Source organism: Amblyomma americanum, chromosome 9 (genome assembly GCF_052857255.1).
Source record: "Amblyomma americanum isolate KBUSLIRL-KWMA chromosome 9, ASM5285725v1, whole genome shotgun sequence".
In the NCBI taxonomy this organism is placed as follows: Eukaryota; Metazoa; Arthropoda; class Arachnida; order Ixodida; family Ixodidae; genus Amblyomma; species Amblyomma americanum.
In genome coordinates, this window is record NC_135505.1 from 138,673,518 (window position 1) to 138,697,085 (window position 23,568).

At 46.9% G+C, this 23,568-nt stretch overlaps 2 protein-coding genes across 2 annotated transcripts in view; one reads left to right on the forward strand and one right to left on the reverse strand.

Moving 5' to 3' along the window:
* Positions 1 to 958: 958 nt before the first annotated feature.
* Positions 959 to 4,233, reverse strand: LOC144105630 (E2F-associated phosphoprotein-like). The gene is made up of 4 exons (XM_077638748.1): positions 4,064 to 4,233; positions 3,397 to 3,590; positions 2,115 to 2,472; positions 959 to 1,281 (listed from the first exon to the last, which is right to left on the reverse strand). Exons 1-4 carry the CDS (start codon positions 4,123 to 4,125, stop codon positions 1,041 to 1,043), a joined length of 855 nt encoding a protein of 284 aa, XP_077494874.1. The 5' UTR covers positions 4,126 to 4,233; the 3' UTR covers positions 959 to 1,040.
* Positions 4,234 to 6,340: 2,107 nt separating this feature from the next.
* Positions 6,341 to 23,568, forward strand: part of LOC144104596 (UDP-galactose transporter senju-like) — a 37,664-nt gene continuing 20,436 nt past the window's right edge. The window contains exons 1-2 of the mRNA XM_077637697.1: positions 6,341 to 6,620; positions 23,194 to 23,311. Coding sequence (XP_077493823.1) covers positions 6,521 to 6,620; positions 23,194 to 23,311 — 218 coding nt within the window. The 5' untranslated portion in view covers positions 6,341 to 6,520. The remainder of the gene's footprint in view (positions 6,621 to 23,193; positions 23,312 to 23,568) is intronic.

The window sequence follows — 23,568 nt, forward strand, 5'->3', positions numbered from 1 at the left end:
TGCACTACTGTACTAAGATTATGCAGCAATGATCCCATACGCTGTGTGCAGATTATATGCGGCACAGAGGAAGAAATACACAGCAGAGGCCCGGGAGAAATGCACAGTAGAGGTTGCATGGTTTTGGCAATTTTGTTCAGGCCATAGAGTTTCTAAATATTAAGGAATTCTACGGACCATGCACTGCATAGCACTTGCTCTGGATGGATCGATGGATAAACGAGATGAGTGCTCTTGGAAATGAGATGGTGGTGGGTGCCACCACAGTACTTATATTACAGCAGAGGTGGCTATAGCGCCTCCCATGAGTTCGAGAGCTGAAAAAAAGAAATTGGAAGGGGAACTTACGCTCCGGCAGAAGGGTATGTGACAGTGTTAATGGGTTAATTCCGATATACTATGTAGAATTGTCTACTTAACTTCATAAATCTCTGGGAGTGCTCATACTAATTCTGGTGCAGCGGTTAAGCAATGCGCCACTGCCCTGAATTGGCAGGTGCTGCACTGGTGGGGCTTGTGCAACCCATGTTGCTCTTCTCGAGCAACCTCTAGCAACTAGCCACTAATTTAACTGTCACCTACCACAAAGGGCAGTTTGCTCACAATCCAGTGGGCAGGTTGCGATGACTCCACAAAATCGCGTGACCTAGGTGGCCCACCTGCCACCTGCCAGTATTTTTCGTTCAATGTCAACAATGCCGCCAACAGATGCCGATGCCGAATTTTCTGCAACACAGGCTCCTTAGCGCTACGGTGTTAAAAGGAAAGAGATGTAAAAGGATGTGAACTTGCCCAGATGAGCAGCGCGAAATTCTTGCAGCCACACATATTGTCCAGGCACTGTTAGCAGTGGCCAGAAATGGCCTATCTGTTTCGGCAGAGTAGTTGACCGTCCGGCTCCACAACAATGATGTAATGGCCTCTCCTGCCTTCTTTCTTTACTCTAAAAAACACAGTAATGCTTCTAGCGAGATTTTATTTACAGCAATTTATGTACATGCTTTCGACAATGTTGCCAAGCAAGGAAAATCTGTTGTTCATTAAAAACTTGCAATGACATTAAAGAAATGGTACACTTCATCTCTGTCATAGACTGCAACCTCTGTGCGGCAAACCTGGCACCGCACCGGATTGAAAATGTTGCGTGGATCAACCACTCCATCGGGAAGATCTCGTCGGCGCCTTGATGTCCTTGACGGGAAATACTTGAGCACCACCTTGGTATCAACGACACAGTTCTTGACAAACATGGCACGGTACTGGGTGTTGTAGATTTCATGCCTGCATGAAGCAGAGAGTGCGTATGGTACATACAAGACCTGGGAAATAAGCACATGGCGCAGCCACTGATCTTCTGGGCTCTTTTCTAGGGCTTCTTTCAACCTCCGAACTAAACTCTGATAATAAGGCAGCATCCTCACAGTCACTGCAACCTAGATGACTGACAAAATTGACCATGGACACAGCTGAATCACGAGATTTGCAGCATTTCAGGGTGCGTGCCATGCTGACTGAGGCGGCCATTTTTAACTTCTACACTACACTGTTTTTACAAGCGATTCCAAAACCTACGTCACACTAAAAAAAAGACAAACCGAAGGGAAAACTCAACTGTGCTTTTTTAGCTTCAAGGCAGATCGAACACACCATGTTTAAAAAAAATTGGTGGTGGTTTAGCTCTGGTTAAACCTGGAGTGACACGATAGCTACAGCTGGCAGAGTGGAACTTGGTCATGTGACCAACCACGTGACGAACCACGTGATCAGCCACGGTGCTGCGTCGCCCACAGCTGCTCCGCACCACGTGAACAACCACGTGACAGCGTGGCGGCGCAGCCACAGGGTGGCGGTGCCGCCATGCTGAAGGCTCGAAATGCTACCGTAATGTAGCTATCGCTACAAAACAGCGCGAGAACATGTGAATTAGCATTCTAACGATGGCCAATGGAAAGAATTCTGTGCAGCACAGTAAGATAGTTGACTGACTACCTTTGAAACATGAGATTACATGACAAAAAAGGCTAACGACAACAAGACACGCCTCTGTGTGTGCCCTTTAGATTGTTGTTGAATGTATGGCCCCTGATTTTTAGCACGCTCTCCAAATGGCTTACCGCTGGCAGTCAAGGCAGAGCAGTGTCATGCAGCCTGGGCAGTTGAGGACAGCGTCACTCAAGGGAAGTGGCTTAACCCGGCTGCCATCTTTTCCATCCTTGGAGGCTCCAGGAAATATGCAGTCTCGCCGCTGCTCATTTACCCACTTCTCGTCTTCATCGTCCATCTCCGGATCGTAGAAGAGGTCGTCATTCGACGGACCGTCCTTGTCAGCTTTTGCATCGCCCACTTTGGTCTTTGTTGATGCCTCTACTCCGACCATTTCAGCTGTGTCATCTGGTTTTTTCCTTTTAGCCTTGCTCCTGTGCAGGCCAGCATCTGCTTCACTGCCTTTTTCTGTGCTGGAGGATCCCTGACCTGTTGAAAACAGTTCAGAGTATTGTGATTCAAGGTTGCTGCAGAAGCTTCACCGAGCTAACATCGCAACAATAAACATCTGTAAACTTGTTCTATGGCGAGGCTGCTTACGTATGCTATGTGACAGCACTCTGAACCTGAGAAAAACAAGCTGTTATGGGATATTATACAACAATCAAAAGCGTAGTGCATGCAGCCACTTTATCCTTCCATATGAATGGATACGTGCCTTTGCTGTCCTCTTTTATGTCTCATTGTAGGTCGACCATTTTATTTTGCTTTTACTACTCCAAGTGCAACATGTGCACTTGCTGCAGCATACAGGCCATGTACAGTCCAAATCAATATAAACGCAATGTCCTCAAGCTTAACCTAAAATAATTAAAATCTCCTCATTATCATCAGCCTGGCTACACCCACTGTAGGACACGGCCTCCTCCCATATCTCTCCAATTAACCCTGCCCTGTGCCAGCCATAGCCACCATATCCCCACAGATTTCTTCATCCCATGCATCCACCTAACTTTCTGCCTCCCCATGCTACGCTTGCCTTCTCTTGGAATCCAGTCTGTTAGCATTAATGACCATGTTATTTTGCCTTCGCATTACGTGCCCCGCCCAAACACATTTCTTCCTCAGGATGTCACCAACCCACGTTTGTTCCCTGACCCACTCTGCTCTTTTCCTGTCTCTTAATGCTACACACCGTCATTTTCCTTTCCATAGCTAGCTGCATTGTCCTCAAATTAAGTTAAACCTTTTCGTTACCCTCCAAGATTCTGCTCCACAGCTGAGCACCAGTAGCTGCAACCACGTAACGCAGCACCTGATCTCCAAGTAGTACAGTACAGCATTTGCATCAAGCAGTGGGCGTAATCAGGCTGATGATGATGATGACGGATAGTTGTAGTACTACACACACACCTTTCATTGCAAGGTGATCGGAGGTGCTGACGCTAGCTCCTCCACCCGACGCGCCGGCGTCATAGAGCTGTCTCTGCTCAAAGTCTCTGACCGTGGCAGAGAGCTCGTCTTCCATTTCCTTCTCGAAGTCATCTTCGGGTTGAGCCTGGGACAAGTACGTCTTGCGCACGTAAGCCACAAAGGCGTCCTCGGAACTGCAACAACAAAAAGAAGCAAGGAAGTAATAATAATAACGTGACTGCGCTTGCAACAGGTGACGCCGTCGAACGACATGCACCGAACGCAAAGTGTTTGAGAGCATGTAGAAAAAGCATCAAAACTGAGTGCGTTTTAACGGAAAGGAGGGGGGGTTAAAAAACTTAATTCGGCGAAGAAACGGATTAGTATATCCTAATTATACTCCGTGCTTCAAATCACTAACTACGATGATCGCGCTGATTCCACAACTTTCTTCAATCCCCTCGGTCCTCGTCGGTTTTGCTTCACGTCTTTCCTCAAATGTTTCACAGGTGGAGTTTAACACGTACTAATTCGCGCTTGTGCTGCTTCTATTCTTTCATCCCGTGCTTTATGATGCGCTTGTTTTGGACTGCGACTTTGCCAGCTTGTCAGAGCAGCACAGTCCAGGCAGAAAACAATCGGGTTTAGGCCCATAACAGCAGCTCACCTGCTACTATCGTAGCCTTCGCTATCCGTGTCTTCGCAGACTTGATAATCATAGTGATCCATGCTGGAAACTGTTGGAGGGTGCTCACAACACGAAACGATTCGAGTACGCCGCAAGCCGATTTTGCACACAAACAACTGCCATGCGTCTCGGTTTATTTTTTTAATTTGGATTGGATTGGATTCCATTCGTGACGACTTCTTAGCTAAAGCGAAGCAAATTCTTGTTCGTGAAAACTTGTAATTCAACAACTTCATTAATAATTTACTGCTGTGATTATGGTAAATAGCCACTTTTATAATTTCTGTTCATGACTGATGTTTTTTTTCAGCAGCGTTTAACCAGTTTAACAGCGTTGACAGACCTCGCAGATTTACAGCAGATTTGCAGTTTCGCTCTCGCGTTTTCTCTTCTCGCCCTTCAGCTATGGTGGCTACTTCCGCACCAGAACCAGGGTTTGAGGTCGTGGAGCTGGCTAAAGGTATCTGAAGGCCTGTAGTGCCCGGAAAAAGTCGCTCTCAAGGCCGTCGTGCTCCCCGCTCCCAGCGACGGCTTGGTGGCGCTGCGTTAACAGGGTTACTCGCGTCGTCTGCTGCCGTCTGGTCGCGCGCTGGTACCCGTCTGCGTTTCGCATTCCATTGTGTTTGGGTTGAGGCGAGTGCCTGCTCAAAATGATTTTAGATGGTCTACTGTTATATGCCGCGCTGCAAGTGATATGAAATTTAAAAAAAAAAACAGGACTATTGCTTCACGAAATCCCCGCTGATGCGATTCTGAGCGAAAAGTGACTCGCAGTGATTAATTCAGCAGTACGGACAGACGCCAACTTCTCTCGCTGCTGAAAAATCAAGGTGGGAAAGGAAAGGAAGGGACCTGAACAGGCGTATTTAAAGTATGCAGAGTGTGGACAGCTACAAGCTTGAGGTGAAAAAACTTAAGGACTAGAGCCTGGCGGAAGACTTCGCCTACTTAAAGGAAAGGGCTGTAGAGAAGCAGTCTTAATTCGGCCCTCATCCTGGTACACCAGGTACGTAACTTCAGAAAGAAACGGCCAACTTGGTAGGAAGAGAACATTCGTCGTTCTGTAAGGCATTTGTCAGCAAGCGTTTACGAGCACTTGACGGTTGAGATGCTTCTAAAACTCCTGTGCCGGAATGCCTTAGCGAACCATATTGGAACCACAAGTGGGGGAACAAGCTCCAACAAATTAATCAACGCTCGTCTTAAAGCCGATGTTCAAAACCTAAAGGCTTCACGGGCACTGGTGTGCTTTCTCATTATTGATGAGACGAGGAAACAACAAAAACGAGTGTATCGCAGACAACAAGACTCCTTATAGAAGAGTTGACATTGACTCAAAAAATGAACCTGGTTGCCCAGTGGCGGCCAATTCTATGTTTTGCTTTCTTAATAATGAACTGTTCACATCCTACAAAATACCTGCTAGATACTTCTTTACTAGGGTATTGAGCGGCTCTCAACTTTACAGGGCCTGTTCGGAAGAACTTTGCTAGAAGACCTCTTTCCAGGCAGCACCTGATGCTACGAAATTTCACAGCACCAAGTGTGGAACGAAACCTGTAAATAGATGTTTTACATGTGTTGAATGCGGCTCTTGCCATATGAATTGCTGTCATCTATGAAAATATTATTAACACAACCATAACATTAGTATTTACTTAAAAGGGGACACAACATATAAGAGCGCTCTATGAGAATCGTTTATTTTCATTTGTTCTGCATAAACTGCTCATTTAACAATGTCCACGATTATGCAAGTTATGACGAGTAGGTGAGTCCATACAGCTACGACGGCCCCAAACTCCTCACTTCCAAGCAAGCTTATGACAATGACATTAATATTTTTGTAAATAACGAATCATTTTAAAAATTCTGCGCAATGAGGACATGACAACAGCGCTCGAACCTTTTATTTTCGTGGCCTAACTGCCTCCGGCCGTGTCGAATTCAGAACGATTCCGCCGCACAAATGCAATGCCAGCAATGCTGCGGCAAGCGGAAGTAGCAGACGACGCGGCTCTCGGCCATGTTTAAGTGGCGGTGCCTGGCGGTCAATCATTGTACTAATAACGACGATGCATGTCCTCCAAGATTGCCGTTGCCACCTGAGGTAATCTCGGAGGTAATGAATGGTTCAGCTCCTTGTTTTTTTTGTTTGTTTTTTTCTGCCGGGCACTGAGCCAGCAGAAACAAATGCGCATGCGCTCTCCGGGATGCTGAGGTGGAAAGGATGAAAGGAGAGAGAGCGAACAAAACCGAACGGAGGAGCAAGCGGCCAGTGAATGGGGTTATGGTGCTGGGTGCGGTGTGGGCGGTGTGCGCCTGCTTGAATTTCGCTGCGTGATCGAGAGGACGGGCTTGTCGGCGCCTGTGCTCGCCATCGCCAGGCTGGATCCTCATTGCCGACGTGGTGCCGAGCTCGGCCGAAGGCACCGCATGGATCCGGCGCCCAAGCAACGCTTCTGGGGCGAGCTCTTCCCGACTCGCTTGAGTGCCGTCGTGTTCGTGGCTTACATCGGCTTCTTCGTTAACCAAGGCGAGTCGCGGTTTCGATTCCGATACGGCCGAGTTGCTCGTTCGTGCGTTTTGCGCGCGATTGTTTGGTGTTCGTGTGTGCAGCTTCGCGGCGCGTTCGTGTTTTGCGACGCATCGTTGTCAGCTGGCGTTTCTCCACTGCTCGTCTCCGCGGTGTTGTGTGTTGCTATGGTCGGGATGCTGTTTGTGCAGATCGCTCGAACTCGTTAGTTTAGGATCCCGCTACCCAGAGGCGGCAGCGAAGTAGAGGGAATTCCTCATAGCGTGTATGCTTGACCCTGTAATGTGTTCATTTGCTTTCAATTCAACGATATCGTTGCAAAAGTTTGTTGATGTCGCACTTTACTTGTCGCTACGGAGCCGTCTATTTATCGTAGCAACTGAGTACTCTCCGGCTTAATAACTGCAACTCGGAGAAGCCTGGAAACTGGCGACTGACGAATAGCTGACTGGTGACAAGTGACTGGTGTGAATCAGTCACCATCATTTGACTGATGTGCACAATACGATGTATTTCATAGCAGGTCATCGATTTTGCGTTAGATGTGACCTGCCGCTGCAGAGAAAACCTAGATAATGCACATGCGGTTCCTTAGCGCACTGGGGCCCGGGAAATCCCGAACGTTACGTTGATAACATACGTCTGGGCAGTAAGCGTGATTCTAGACGTATTTTTGTTATATTGCCTTCGTGGAAGCCATTGTAGTAGGCACTTATCGAAGAAATGGGCAGGCTATTGCCAGGTCTCCTCGTGCGACACAAGCAAAGATAAGTATACATGTCTTGTGCTTGGATTAAGTGTTCGGCCAGCCATTGAATACGTAACAGCTGGTACTTAGCTCTTTCTTTTGCGTCGTTACTTCGGGTGCTCCTCTCTATACCTACTGTGATAAACGACTGCTGGATCTCTGTAGGCTCGCGAGTGTGATGATGAAAGACGCGGGCTGTAGGTTAGGTTATGAAAGCGCACGCATTTCCGCTATTTGAATGCAATAGCAGTTCTAGAATACTATGAAGCTGGATGTGTTATTAGAAGCGCATCGATCGGGCCCGAGTTCGTAGCAGTTTATTTTTAACGTAACTGTGAGTTGTAACCGAAGCAAGTATTGGCAGGAAGAGCTGTTCCTTATCTTTCACTACGTGGAAGTTTAATGATAGCTGTCATCGACTCGCGCAAAGTTTCTTGGAGAACTTTTCTAGCGTATGTCATATACCTCGCGTCCGCCCACTATATTTGTGGCATTGGCATATCGTGTGAATGTAAGAGATAATTGCTGAACTGGGGTACTGCCAGGGGGATATAAAAACAAAGGTATCGATGTCTGTGATTTATATATGCTTCCACAGATCAGTATATGGGCCTAGGAAACGGTTATTTTATCTCTGAAACTCCATCTGTCTTTCCTCTGTGTCGATGAACACATATATGCAATCAGCACCACCTAGATAACCCTCCTGACGCGAGCAGCCTGCCATTGCCCCGCCTCATCTTAAATTACCAGATTTTTTTTTAAGCAAGGAATGGGGCCCTGGATGCATCCCTATGTATGGCTGATGTTCACAGCACTTTCTGTCTTGTTATGTGAGATTGAGTGTGATGTAATTTAGAAATTGTATACTGCTCCCGGCCTTCCATCCTAAACCCCTCAGATACCCACTGACTTTAAGCACTGCTGCAGGGCAAAGTTCTCGCCCATTGGGCGAGTTCCTGCTTTGGCGAGCGTAGCAACGAATCCTTATTTCCTTATTGCGTTGCGGGCAGGAAGTGGCGACCACTTCAACAGAGAGAACAAAGGCGGTACTTCCTGGCACGCCTCGGCGACAGGATAAGATATACGCGGGGTCTCGGAGCACATGAATACCAAGTCAGTGCTGAGAGCGCAGACAATGGAGAAATAAGGTGAGTTGTATGAAGAATCCCGGTCTTGTGGCTATACTATATGTATATAGTCTCAGAAGATGGATCACAGTTAGAGTATTAATTAATTACTTTCGTAAATGCGGTCATAAGCGGATTTTATGTGGTCGAGTGAATGCTCAGACAAAGACAAGTACCAGCTATCTGTCATGTCCCTGTATATGCTGTCGGGCATTGTTTTCCAGGAGCAAAATGGCCACCCACTTAGCTCGAACTACACAACTATACTGTACAGTTTAACCTCGTTATACCGAAGTTCAAGGGGTCCGGTGATTACTTCGTTATAGCCGTAGCTTCGTTACAGCCCGTGTTCGCGGAGCTTCCGAGGGGAATCGTCATTTCTTCGTTATATCCATTATTTCGTTATAACGAGTTTGGACGGTATATACTCTCTGACTGCTACCAGTACTACACTAGCTCATCGTCGTTGCCACCCGAATTGAGTCCACCAGAGAACAATTGTCTCTCCTAATCATTCTTGTCTTGTGCCAGCCGTTGCCACGTTATTGCGGAAAATCTCACGAGCTCTTTAGTGCACTTGGCTCTGAGTTTTCCTGAATTACGTTACCGTTCTCATGACACCCGCACCGACTGCTACACGTTTCGCCTGTTGTAAACTGTTGTTCGTGTTCCGGACTGTTAACTGACTTTGCTTGTTGTTGCATTGCCGAATTATATGGACAATGGACTGGAAATTCCAGCACTTCGCTGTAATAACAAGGCTTCTATCGCGACTCTATAGACGAGACGTGGAATTAAGGTGGCTGGCTGCGCGAATGGGTAATTATAATTGGTTTTTAGGGAAAGGAAATGGCGCAGTATCTGTCTCATATATCGTTGGACACCTGAACCGCGCCGTAAGGGAAGGGATAAAGGAGGGAGTGAAAGAAGAAAGGAAGAATTAGGTGCCGTAGTGGAGGGCTCCGGGATAATTTCGACCACCTGGGGATCTTTAACGTGCACTGACATCGCACAGCACACGGGCGCCTTAGCGTTTTTCCTCCATAAAAACGCAGCCGCCGCGGTCGGGTTCGAACCCGGGAACTCCGGATCAGTAGTCGAGCGCCCTAACCACTGAGCCACCGCGGCGGGTGCGAATGGGTACATGCGTGCAATAAAATCGCGTGAAGCCTTTGTTCTGTCAAACTGCTTATATGTTCGACCATATATCCGATGCTATCGCGATGACGCGGGCTTGCTGGCGTCACTTTGCATTGTTTTAGGAACCGCGCTGGTAGGATGTGTGCAGGCATCTGTTGCAGGGACACTCCGAACAGAAAGGAGTAAAAATAAAGGGAGTAATCTGTCCTCACGCGCAGTCCCTTGTGAAAGGCGCTAGAGGTCAGCTTACGCCCTTTTTACTCCCTTATAAGCGTATTCGTGTTTAGAGTGCAGGCATCTGTTGTGGGGGTGGTTTGGAGTTTGGGACGCGCAGTGCAGGATGTGTCGCCGCCACACCGCGGTGTACCCCAAACCTCCGTTTGTACCAGAGCACGTATATACTTCCGCGGGACATCCATGGGATGTCTAGAAACGAACATTATGACGTTTGTGGGACGTCCGTGCAGAAGTCCAGCACAGAAGGAACGGAGAAAAAGAATAGACTAGTGCGTACATACCGCTTACTTTTTCAGTTTAAAATCGACGCACAGCTTAATTTATTCTATATGGCCACGTACAGTTTGATGGTGGTGAAAAAATAAAAAATAAAATGGCGTGACGTTCCTCAAACAAACATGTCGTAATTCCTAACCGGTCCACTCCCGGTTAACGTACGTCTTTGTCTGAATGCGCTGCAGAGGACTGAAATGTTTGAAACCGTCGGCATTTTCGCTCAGAAACCATGACCGTTGGATCTTGGTATTGAACCAAGCCATCTGCGGTGGACAGACGGTGGGCCTATAGCTCAGTGCGCATGCGTGCTTGGTCGCGATGGAGACGTCGGTTTGCGTCACCCGCTACCGGACGTTTTTTCTTTAAGTTGCCGCGCGGCGTGACCTGTGCTTACGTCTCGGCATTGTTGTACATATTTACCGGGTCGCGCAGCGTGTTAATAAGAGCACGTCACGCCATGGTTCTGAACGAACCGACTTGGCGTACTGATTTCTGCAAAAATCAATACGCGCATTCAATGGCAGCGACTGGCTGTTTTCTGCTTTTAATTTTCTGTACTAACAGACCCAGTGATGCGCCGCCGTGGTGTCGCAGTGGTTACGGCGTTCGGCTGCTGGCCCGAAAGACACGGGTTCGATCCCGGCTGCGGCGGTGGTTGCATTTCGATGGAGGCGAAATTCTAGAGGCCCGTGTACTGTGCGATGTCAGTGCACGTTAAAGAACCCCAGGTGGTCGAAATTTCCGTGGCCCTTCACTACGGCGTCCCTCATAGCCTGAGTAGCTTTGTGACGTTAAACCCAATGAACAAACAAGACCCAGTGATGCTTGTTGTGATGTGAAGAAATGACGCTATGTCACTGATGTCATGATTCATGATGAGTGCCTGCTTAAACAGTCACTCATCGTTGACTAGTTCAGCACAACGCATTGCTTTTTTGAAATTGATTTTTGGAGAAAGGAAATGGCGCAGTATCTGTCTCATATATCGTTGGACACCTGAACCGCGCCTTAAGGGAAGGGATAAAGGAGGGCTGGAAAGAAGAAAGGAAGAGAGAGGTGCCGTAGTGGAGGGCTCCGGAATAATTTCGACCACCTGGGGATCTTTAACGTGCACTGACATCGCACAGCACACGGGCGCCTTAGAGTTTTTCCTCCATAAAAACGCAGCCGCCGCGGTCGGGTTCGAACCCGGGAACTCCGGATCAGTAGTCGAGCGCCCTAACCACTGAGCCACCGCGGTTTTGGTTTCTGAAACCATCGAGCCGAGCGCGATCGACAGCAAGTTGACGACGAAGCTCAGTGAGCAGCGAGGATTTCTTTAGGAAAAACTAATACTGCTAATACTTTCGTGTCGCGGTGCAATTTACACACCTGGAGGGGAAATGAAACTTACGTCCTTTTTGTGGTACCTGAGTGCTGCCATCTATCGACATAAAAGGGTGAAATCTGGGTTTCCTTGAAGCTGGTGAGCCCTGTGACCGTCGGACGCTCCACCACTGTAGCTCGCGATATCTTACTCGATGTTTGTCTTTTGGACATCGAATTGGCGAAACCGCTCGCTGAGGAAAGTTGTGAAATGACAGTGTCTCTTGCTTGTTCGCGATCTCTACACTGTGTATCGATGTTAGCAGTAACTTTTGCGTCATTCCAAGTAGAACGAAGTCATTGCGTCATTCCAAGTAGGCCACCCAAGCCTCATCTCGCTCGAGCTATAAGGTGTGACACAGCGATAGTTTTTGGTTACTGTTGTAGTGGTCGTTGTCGTGTTCCCGTGGCCAAGTTGCCGCGGAGCCTAAAATCTCCCTATCATCACGAAGAGACTGGTCCTTTCCAAATAGATCTCCCTAGTCGTCGCCAAGTTCCTCACCATACTGGGGTGTGCACACGGCTACATACCCGCCACGGTGCCTCAGTGGTTTGGGCGCTCGGCTACTGATCCGGAGTACCCGGGTTCGAACCCGACCGCGGCGGCCGTGTTTCGATGGAGGCAAAACGCAAAAAGGCGCCCGTGTGCTGTGCGATGTCAGTGCACGTTAAAGATTCCCAGGCGGTCGAAATTATTCCGGAGCTCTCCGCTGCGGCACGTCTTTGTTCCTCTCTTCTCTCACTCCCTCATTTATCCCTTCCCTTACGGCTTCCTCACTGGTTAGATCTGATAAGGTTTATATGAAAAGGTCCCGCTGTTGCATTTTCTGCATCTGATTTATTTTACCTTGACGAGGATCACTGCCACAAGGGCATCATGCATACCCAAAATTACCGCTCCCCTACCCCGCCTCCTTCCTAAACCCTACTCCGCGCCACCTCACTATATCGATATCCTGGCGTCGTCGTCCCTGTCTGGCGGTAGCACCTGTTGGCATCAGCCCAAAGAGCAGGTGCTTTGACGCCTCTGTGCGTGGTTTCGTCTCCTTTAATTAACGTCGCGCGAGCAGACAGTGGCATTAGACAGCGTTCGTTTTCTGTGGGGTAATAATAATAATAATAATAATAATAATTGGTTTTTGGGGAAAGGAAATGGCGCAGTATCTGTCTCATACATCGTTGGACACCTGAACCGCGCCGTAAGGTAAGGAATAAAGGAGGGAGAGCCAAACAAAACCCTCGGCGTAGCGTTACATTTAAGATGAAGAAAAATGCTATACGGTGAGGGAGGCCGTATAACGGAGGGCTCCGGATTAATTTCGTCCAGGCGATGTTCTTTTACCATGCACTTACATGTCTCACAGCGCTCGGGCGCCTTTTGATGTTCTTTTACCGTGCACTTACATCTCTCACAGCGCTCGGGCGCCTTTTGATGTTCTTTTACCATGCACTTACATGTCTCACAGCGCTCGGGCGCCTTTTGATGTTCTTTTACCATGCACTTACATGTCTCACAGCGCTCGGGCGCCTTTTGATGTTCTTTTACCATGCACTTACATGTCTCACAGCGCTCGGGCGCCTTTTGATGTTCTTTTACCGTGCACTTACATCTCTCACAGCGCTCGGGCGCCTTTTGATGTTCTTTTACCATGCACTTACATGTCTCACAGCGCTCGGGCGCCTTTTGATGTTCTTTTACCATGCACTTACATGTCTCACAGCGCTCGGGCGCCTTTTGATGTTCTTTTACCATGCACTTACATGTCTCACAGCGCTCGGGCGCCTTTTGATGTTCTTTTACCGTGCACTTACATCTCTCACAGCGCTCGGGCGCCTTTTGATGTTCTTTTACCATGCACTTACATGTCTCACAGCGCTCGGGCGCCTTTTGATGTTCTTTTACCATGCACTTACATGTCTCACAGCGCTCGGGCGCCTTTTGCGTTTCGCCCCCATCAAAACGCGGCTGCTACGGCCAGGATTCTGTCTCGCATGTGTGGGCAGCTGAGCCAACGCGGCAAAAAAGCACTAAACACCGAAAGAAAAAAAACAGCGACACGCCATACATTGCATGTTTTTTTCGTTTCACGGTGGGAGAGCACAAAGTGGTTTCCTGCCTCGGCTTGTCGCGTATTTTTTTTCGCAAATAATTTTCTCGCCGACGTCAACTCTCTCCCCCCCCCCCTCCACCCCATAAACTGCCATCAAAACTACTGCCTCTGTCCGTGTTCGTCGCTATGGTGTCGCCCATTGTATGCAACACCTGGCGAAGATCGTGAACTCCGTATTCCGTGCTAGTGCGTGTGCGTGAGATCTGTATACGCCTCGTATTCGAGCAGCTGCAGTCTCGCGTCCTTTTGACGCAAAAGTCGGCAGCCGGGTCGGGTCGTTCACCGGAACACCGCGGCAAGGGTTGGGAAAAGTAGTTCGCGTGGCAGATGGGGCGGGGAAGAGGGGCAACGCCGGAGGAAACCTTCTGGTTTCTAGATGTCCCAGCAGGGGTGCCAGTTGGCGCACACGCAGCAAAAAAGTAGAGAGAAACAAAACAATATAACGGCGGCCTTGTTGTGAATAACCATGGAGGAAGGAAAGAATTCTGGAGAGGCCGTTACGTCACATTTTTTTTGAAGCCAGAGGTGAAAGCTCTCCCCCCTTCCCCCCCCCCCTCCCCAACCCCAGATCGGCCGTCGTCTGAGCGCGCGTGCGCAACATACAATGTAGCAGACGACGCCGCTGCACCCATCATTACTACTGGCTGCGCCGTCGGCCAATGACTTCCGGTAGTTCTTGCGGAAGCGCGTGACTTCCGGTACATTTTTCTGGCGCGCAGCTCGGACAGCCGAGGGCCTCCCCTGCTGAGCTTTCGTTATTCCTGCATGTGAATAACATGCGAATAAGAGAAGCCTCGATGTTCAGTTTCGGTGCATACGGTGGTGAAAACTACGCCATTTTCTTTCGCACGCTGAACTTTTGCGGCGACGCAGTTTCATTAAGAAATGCTGCATTTTCGGCTGTCTGGGCCCAGAGATCGTCCAATACGGCTCCCATCTATATAGCTTGGAAGTCGCATACTTCAGGCAGTCACTTACCAGCTTGATCTCTGAACAATCATTGGGAAACAAAATGGCGTCTCCAGACGGAACAACGGGTGCCTGAGCGGACGGGCGGTCATGGGGGCATTATATATTTTGCGCCCATCTGGGCGCGTCGTGCCGCACGTGGTTTTCACCTGCTACATGTCTCAGCCGTTGCTTATCTACCGGCCGTGTCTCAGCATACCTCGTGGTGCCGGAAAGCCTATGGTCAGATGAACAACGCGTATCACGTGTTTGACTGCGTTGAAGAAGATAGGCGGGTAATTAAAGGAACACCATTGGGGCTCCCATCCATCGCGCGAACTGCACAGCTCGTGACCGTGTACTAACGCCTGCGCTGTCGTCGTGCTGGTTATCGCTTAGTCACGTTGACGCCGCTGTTAGATAAGCCAGCGAGCGAGCTGAGCTGAACAGACTCCGAAAGTGTTTACTGTTGGGACATAGTTGGTGGTCTGATAACTCATTCATCTATCTCATTTAGCGCAGAGGGGAGAACAACAGAAAGCGCCCCCTTTCGCTCTTCTTTTCTGGATGAGGTGAACGCGTTACCGAACAGACTGTTTCTGTCACAGTGACTATATAGAGATAAGTGTGCCGACTTTTCGGTAGCCGGTATGGAACCCTAAATGGCATTTAATGGGGCGATGTTTCAGATACCACGGTCAGTAGCTCTGCAGGGCGGAGTGTGTACGGTTGTGCTGAAACTGCGTGCCCTTTCGGAATACTTTTCTTGCGTTCTGATTCATTATGAGCTATACTGTCGTCACTTAGAAGGTCTGCAAAAATGCAGAGCTGTGTGTAGATAGCGTGTCAGGCAGAGAGAGTCAACTTCCGCGCTGGACAGTCACTGTATAAGAGCATAGTTTATTATTATTATTATTATTATTATTATTATTATTATTATTATTATTATTATTATTATTATTATTAGTAGTAGTAGTAGTAGTAGTAGTAGTAGTAGCAGTAGTAGTAGTAGTAGTAGTAGTAGTAATCGCTGTACAGTCTTCTTCAAAGGTACATAGACCGCTTCTCGGACAGCCGGAATCGTCACTACCATGGTGTGCGCTGCGGAAACTTCGTTCTGGGTTTTCTTTGACTTTCTGTACGAAAGCCCTTTGAAAGTCCGTTGAAGTTTCGATACGCGTTTCCACCTGAGCTACGGCAGTGCCCATGGGCCGCATAGTTTACGGAATTTGGGGAATTAATTTGCTTGCGATATTTATTTATTCAACACCCCCCACCTTGACCCTCGGGAAAACCGGTTTTCTGGGCTGTGTGAAGAACTCTTTCCTGTACTGCGAGCACAGTCCAATATGGCGGCGCCCGTGGACCTTTTAGGGAAAAGGTCCTATGTTGCACTCTTCCTTGTCTTACGCGTGCCAGAGTAATAGTAGAAGCTCCACTGTGGTCCCACCGTGCAACTGACGCCTGCATTCACTCGCGGGCGAGGGAGTTATCGACACGCCTCCTGTCTGGACTGTCCGAAACCGGTTCCACCGCCACATCCACCTAAAGTCCCTTCATGAGCTTTTCTAGGGGCTTTACTTCCACCGTGCTAGTAGACGCTTGTGCTAGCGCGAGATGCTCAGGGCAGTCCAGTGAACAATATGGCAGCCCTCAGGGAGCCCTTATTGCAAAGATCTAAACGTAGTTGCTATATGGTTTATGAGGGTTTGACGTCCCAAAGCGACTCTGGCTATGAGGGACGCCGTAGTGAAGGGCTCCGGAGAGACCAACGGGGGTTCCTTAACGCGCACTGACATCACACACTACACGGGCCTCTAGAATTTTGCCTCCATCGAAATCCGACAACCGCGGCCGGGATCGAACCCGCCTCTTTCGGGTCATCGGCCGAGCGCCATAACCACTGAGTCACCGCGGCGGCCTATATACGTGATTTTTGGAGAAGACAGTAGGTGCTCATCGAGGCCGGGAGTAAGGCATTGACATCTTTGCTTGCAACAACTTCCCTCTTACGCGAGCCCACTTTCTAAAGAGCGCGACTACTCAAGACCCTGCCTGTGTCGGAGTCGAACCAACAGCCCTGTCACGGGCCGTAGGAAAGCTTGCTGCGAGTTCCTGCCATGCGCCCGGTGCGCGGGTGCTTACCAGGCGGGGAAAAAGACTTTCGCTCGAGGCCTGCTGAGACTGGCGAAGCCTATGCTGCGCTGTGCATCCGCGTACCCTTATCGCCCTGGTCACACGATCGGGCGAGCGTGCCTTGCGGAGAATAGAACGGACGATGCAGAAAGAGCGATAACGGCGGTGTGAGAGGAAATCGTACATCTGTTGGCGAATGCACGGGTGCGTATAAAGGACTCGCCTGTATTTTATGAGAGCGCCCTTAGAAGCTATAGGTGGCGATGCGCTCGGTCGGTCGTACGATTCTTATTTATTTATACATACTGCAGCGCAATTATATGCGCTATGGCAGGAGTGGGAAAACACAAAAATGCAAGGAAACAAAATGCAGCAAAATGTACAAAGTGAGCACTACAAAAAGTTAAAATCACAAATGAAATATCAAACAAGAAAGGAACTGTTAACGACAGGGTAAGAATACACAGCTATTATGCGTCTTCAACGGCAGTTACAAAGTTTTGAAATGGACAAGAACGAATGGACCCGGGTAGAGAATTCCAGGCTTCTATTGAACGGGGAAAAAAAACTGAATTTGAACAAATTAGCATGCGCAAAATACGGTATCAAATTAAGCTCGTGATGACTTCTTGTAGATGATAATGGTGCAAAGTTAATGTAGTGATTAGCTGACAGCCTTACTGAGGAATTGACGACACATGGCTATTGCGTTATCTGTGCCGCTGGCCTGATAAGGCGCAGGCGGAAGTGGTTTGGTTTTCGCCGAACTTGCAGCAGTGTTAAGGCGCTCTTCGGAAGCTTGAGCCTTTTTGTTCCTTTTTAGTGGTTGTTCTTTCCCTGTTTGGTGTCCCTCAGTGCTTGTAACCATAGGGTTCCTCAATATTACATAGTGAAAGCAGACGGCGCTACACTTTATCCACCGTGCCCTGACAAAAATGGTCTATAGACGGTCTAGAGACTTCGTATAGACTCTATTACCTTCCTGTGGATATTTCTTTTTGTCTATTCATAGTCTATAGACTGTCTATAGGATTTGTATTGTCTATATAGTGTTAATATATATATATATATATATATATATATATATATATATATATATATATATATATATATATATATATATATATATGGTCATGTTCAGATAAGAACGGTAATCGAGGTCCCATGACCATTTTTTGTTTTCAATTAAATTTTTATATGTGATGGGTAAATGTGTCCACACAAAGGAATGAACCTTAGTTTTGCAAGGAACTTCATGGTTTTCTCGGAAAAAAATTGTATGTCACAAGAGGTGGAGTATGTCGTTTTTGCCACTTCGCAAAGTTGCAAGTTTGGAGCATCACTGCATGCACAATAAGTTGTTTTCGCGCATAAGTATTTTTTCAGCACTTTATTACAACTTGCACTATACGATTAATATAAAAAACGTTTTCTTGCTATGTCAGTCTTCTGAGTAAAAAATCGCAAACTTCGCTTCCGGAGCTGTGCGGTGCCAAAAAGGCACTTTTCAGGGCAGCCTTAGGGCAAGATGCGTAAAGATCTCCCGACTGAATCTTTTTCTCTGTATTTTTCAGCTACTTTTAATCACTTCAGGCAAGATTTGTAGCTGTACACTTGACCTATGTTTTTCAATATGACCTCAAAATTGGCAGAAGTTCAAAAACTTCAAAAAAGTGACAACTTTGACTTGAATTTAAAAAAAAACACCATCATCGAATTTTATTAAAAAAATCCCTAATAATACTCAATACTCGATAATTTTAAAACACCAAAAAAGTGTTGCATTATTTTGTTTTAATGTATAAAAATAAATGCAAAACTGAGTTCATGTTTTTGTTACCTAGAATTGCTTATTACTGCCTCTTAGAAATAGTAACTGTCAGAAATTTGATTTAGCACTCACTGAACGTGGTTACATTTCAATTACCACAATATGCGAACCATCCTGAATGTTTGTACAGCTTCTACTCGCTTGTTAGCGGCGTTCTTAATGCGTCAAAATGGGAATAAATTCGTTATTTCACCTGATGAACTGACTGCTGGCGGTCAAACGTTTTTTTTTTGTATTCTCTAATTTATCATCGTAAGGTACATTGGTATGTAATCGATTTTTTAAAAATATTAGATAATTTGTGGGTTCCTAGAAAAAATTTTATATATAAAAATTTATATTAATGTATTTCTGAAGCCGACGTTTCCGTACCTGCATCTGTTTACCTCTGTGTTCAAAGGTTCTACAGGGCAATGTCAGGAGACAGAACTTCGTCTTCTGAGAGGAACAATTTATCTGCGAGATTTTTAATCAGGAGGAGTTTTAATAGGAACGCAATTTACAAATGGGATGCCACTTTATATGCAGATCGCAATTCAGAAAATCGTAACAAGAAATTAACGGCAGCAGTTGAAGTCGGTATGCGCACAGTATATTGTCCAGCACGAAGCACAAACCAGATCACAGTCTCTTCCATTCCGAAGCAGCGGTGGAGGCCACGTAGGATGCACTGCCTTCATTTGTTTGAACGTACTTCTACATATGGAGCGTCTGAACTCCAGGCACTTTCTTTGCCATTTTCCATTCTTCCTTCTTCGTTTCGCGAAAGTCTGCAAGCTCCCTCTGTGGGAGCTCCAGAATGGTGATGTTCTTTAGCGTTCCTTTAATTGCGTCTACGAAGCCGCTGGCTCTTTGTATGGACTCACTTGCAGGCTTCCGCAAGTTGTGGTGTGATGCTCGATGTTTGACAAGCCCACCAACGCCGTCGCAAGCATTTTTGCCGTGTCCAGTGGCCGAAAACATCCATTTCGTCTCTCGACATTCACTGCGTTGTAGCTCATGAAACTGATATTTATTCTTGAAGTGAGCGGGAGCCCCGTCGCTCACATATGTTATCTTGGTGTAGATTGGCGCGTTGTCTTCGAGGTGTGCTTTGATTTTTGACAGAGCCAAGCATGCATGAGCTGAATCATGAGACATATCGTCGGAAATTACGGCGTAGTTCCGAGTCGATTTTCTTGACGTGACAACACAGGTAAACACGGTCACCTGCTTTTTCTGCCAATGGTAAGCTTGTACTGCGTCTGGAAGCACAACTGTCCAGTTTTCGGCGAAATCAAAATGCAAAACAATTGCACCTCTCTTGCAGCTGTGTTTTTCTTCATGTATTGCTCTTGCTTGCACAGATCTAATATAGTTGTGGGGAATCCATTTCATGGTCATTCTTCGACATTCTCTCATAAATGATGAAGCGGTCAGAGTCTTTTTAACGAGCTCACCGTATTCCCATGAAGCAATCAACACCTCGTCCTCGCTGCTCATTTCAAAATTTTCCGAAGTTACAGTGCTCACAATTCCTAAGGAAACACGACGCAGTAGGTTCCTGGCATACGCAGAGGCTCTGCATATCTTCGGGAGAAAGCGACCTTCCGGACGCGTTCTGCAGTCCCACGAGGCACAACTGAAAGTTTGCACAGCACACACAAACACACACTTGCCACTGTGGCGAGCATTTCACCCACTTAGGACGCAAGGATATGAATTTTGTGAGGCCAACCTGGGAGGCAGGGTGAGCTTGCTTGTAGAGGCGGAATGCTTCTCGCAAGGACCGCGTCATGAAGCGTTTAGGTATCCATTCTTTCTCTCCTTCCTTCTCGATTCTCACAACATCCTTTTTGTTCGGAGTCTGTCTAGAGCAATCGAGTTCATCCATGGTGTAATATTCTAAAACGGTGGTAATGTCTTCCTGTTGTAGTTTACATCTTGTATATCTCTCCTGTGTTGACCATACGCCTTCCTCATCCACCATCTTCTTCGATTTTTGGATAACGTACCTCGTTGCCTCTGGAATAACTTCCTGCACATATTTCACGGTTAGGTTGCGTGGTAGCAGTGTCAGCAGCTGGCAACGCTCTTGAAAGGACGTGCACCTATTGTAGGCAGCATGTAGGTTGTCCTCCCAACTGCTGCATTGCGCACACTTTTCTTCTGACGCACGCGAAGTCTCTGGGACATTATATGCTGCCTGTATCCCCGATCGTATTTTCGTCACCATAGCTCTTGCCACCTCTTCCTGCTTTCGCTTTGCATAGGAAAGTCTGAGGCGTTTTTTTAGAGCGCTCGGTGGCTTTAGGGGCGAGATTTCGGAGGTAAGGCTGACACTTGAATTTAAATTTTCTACGATTTCTTCCCCAGGGCGGAATTCTTCTAATGTTTCGGTTGACTCTGCCTGCATATTATCTATGTCTTCCTTGAACCGACGGTAACAATTCTGACAGATGAAGTCACTTTCTCGTACTCGGAGAGCTTCTTCGGGAAGTAGGACCTTTTTGAGAGCAGCGACATTGAGTGTCTTTACACTGCGAAAATTACGTCCTTTTTCAATTCTCTGTTTGTGCCTTTTTGAGTAGTCGGCACAAAACGTTCGCTGCGGAAATCTCTTCATGAATGCAAAAGCTCACCGCTTCCGGAGATTATCGCGAGACAGAAGAGCAGGTGACGGATGCAGGGCCGTGACGGATGCAGGGCCCAGAGCTGCTTTTCCAAAAAGAGGAGATGGACAGATGAATGGATTTTTAACACAGGCTGCCCACCGTCGACACTGATGTTCTTTCGGTCTGGCGTACGAGCTGAGACTGATATACCAAGTATGCTTGTCGAGGGAGCGCTCCAGCGCAGAGAAAACACGTGATTACAGAAAACGACCCCACCGGGTCTACCAGGCCTGGAAAACGACACACAAAATTCGAGATTCGAACAACATCCGCTCACAAGGGTTATCTCGGTCGAAGGTCGAAGGCTGAGGCATAACTGCTAGGCGTTCGGTGCGTTGCGATGAAAAGATGATAGCGGCGGCTAAACCCTCGGTGCGGCGGCGGCACACATGATGCTGTGAATTTCAGGGTCGCGCCGGGCGTTATATAGCTATAGGAGCGGCTGCAAAGCGCGGTTCATCCCTGGAGCGGCGGTAGCAGTTAAAGTCACATTGAAAGTGCGACGGGTGCATTAATTGTTTAGCATAAACTACTCCTACACACACGTCACTCCAAAATAACGTGTTGGAATATGCTTACAGTAATTTAGGTCCCACCGTTAGAACAGTACGAAAGCGAATAGGAGCTTTAGACCTTTGATTGTAATAGAAAAAAATGCTTACAAATTACACTTATGAACTCAGCAACTGTAGCGTTTAAAATTTACTTACAAAATACCAATACTAAAACCAGCTTCTGACGATTGCGCATTCTAAGAGGGAATACTGAGCAGTCGTAGGGATTGAAATCATAAAGTCCGTTTTGTATTTATTTCCATACTTTAAAACAATATAATGCAATACTTTTTTAAAGCCTTAGAATTATGTAATGTTGAGTATTATTAGGGCAAATTTTAATAAAATTCGATGATGATGTTTTTTTTTTTTTTAAATTCAAGTCAAAGTTGTCACTTTTTTGACGTTTTTGAACTTCTGCCAATTTTGAGGCCATATTGAAAAACATAGGTCAAGTGTAGAGCTACAAAACTTGCCTGAAGTGATTAAAAGTAGCTGAAAAATACAGAGAAAAAGATTCAGCCGGGAGATCTTTACGCATCTTGCCCTAAGGCTGCCCTGAAAAGTGCCTTTTTGGCACCGCACAGCTCCGGAAGCGAAATTTGCGATTTTTTACTCAGAAGATTGACAGAGAAAGAAAACGTTTTTTTATTTCTTCGTATAGTACAAGTTGTAATAAAGTACTGAAAAAATAATTATGCGCGAAAACAACTTATTGTGCATGCAGTGATGCTCCAAACTTGCAACTTTGAGAAGTGGCAAAAACGACATTCTCCACCTCTTGTGACATACGATTTTTTTCCGAGAAAACTACAAAGTTCCTTGCAAAACTAAGGTTCATTCCTTTGTGTGGACACATTTACCCATCACATATAAAAATATAATTGAAAACAAAAAATGGTCATGGGACCTCGATTACCGTTCTTATCTGAACATGCCCATATATATATATATATATATATATATATATATATATATATATATATATATATATATATATATATATATATATATATATATATATATATATATATATATATATATACACACACTATATAGGCAAACCGCAAGCCATCAGTGATTGGAACAGCTTACCAGCTTCGTGTGTACGGTCTCTTCATCTGATAAGTGAATATTGTTAGTTTTTTTTTCTGCTTGTTGTGTTAGCTTGTTTTTTTGCCTTTTCATGTCATTTCCCGCTGCTCGTGTTCTGTTTGCATTTTGGTATTTTTGCTCAATTTGTGATCTGTTTATGTAATCCACTCCTGCTTGGGCCTCACGGCCTGCAGTATGTCATAAATAAATAAAATACGGTGTCTATGACCTGCCTGTAAAAAGTTATACACCAGGCCCGCCCAACTGCTGTCGGCATAGTCCTTTTTTGCAGTCTTATATCTAATCTCACTCACCAGTATACTGTATGTCTTCCGCGCATGTGTGCAGGCATCCTGGTGACGGCCACCAAGAACTCCCAGGACCGCTACGACTACAGTGTCACCGCAGTGGTTATGCTCACCGAGCTGTGCAAGCTGTTCGCCGCCACTCTGCTCTACCTCAGGGAGTGAGTGTCTGCCGCCGGCTTCGCGGAGCTTATTCCGCCCAAAAAAAATTTGAGTACGCTTAAGCTTCGCCTTTAAGAGCAGGACGCGACAGCGTGTTGCAGCATTGCCAAGGAATCCACGGAACGCCATCGTCCTTCGGTGCGACCCGTTGCCCGGACAATTTAGGGAAAGGAAACATATCTTGGTGGACACCCGAACCGCGCCGTGAGGCAAGGGAAAATGAAAACAAAATGTTTTAATGAAAGGAGAGGACGCC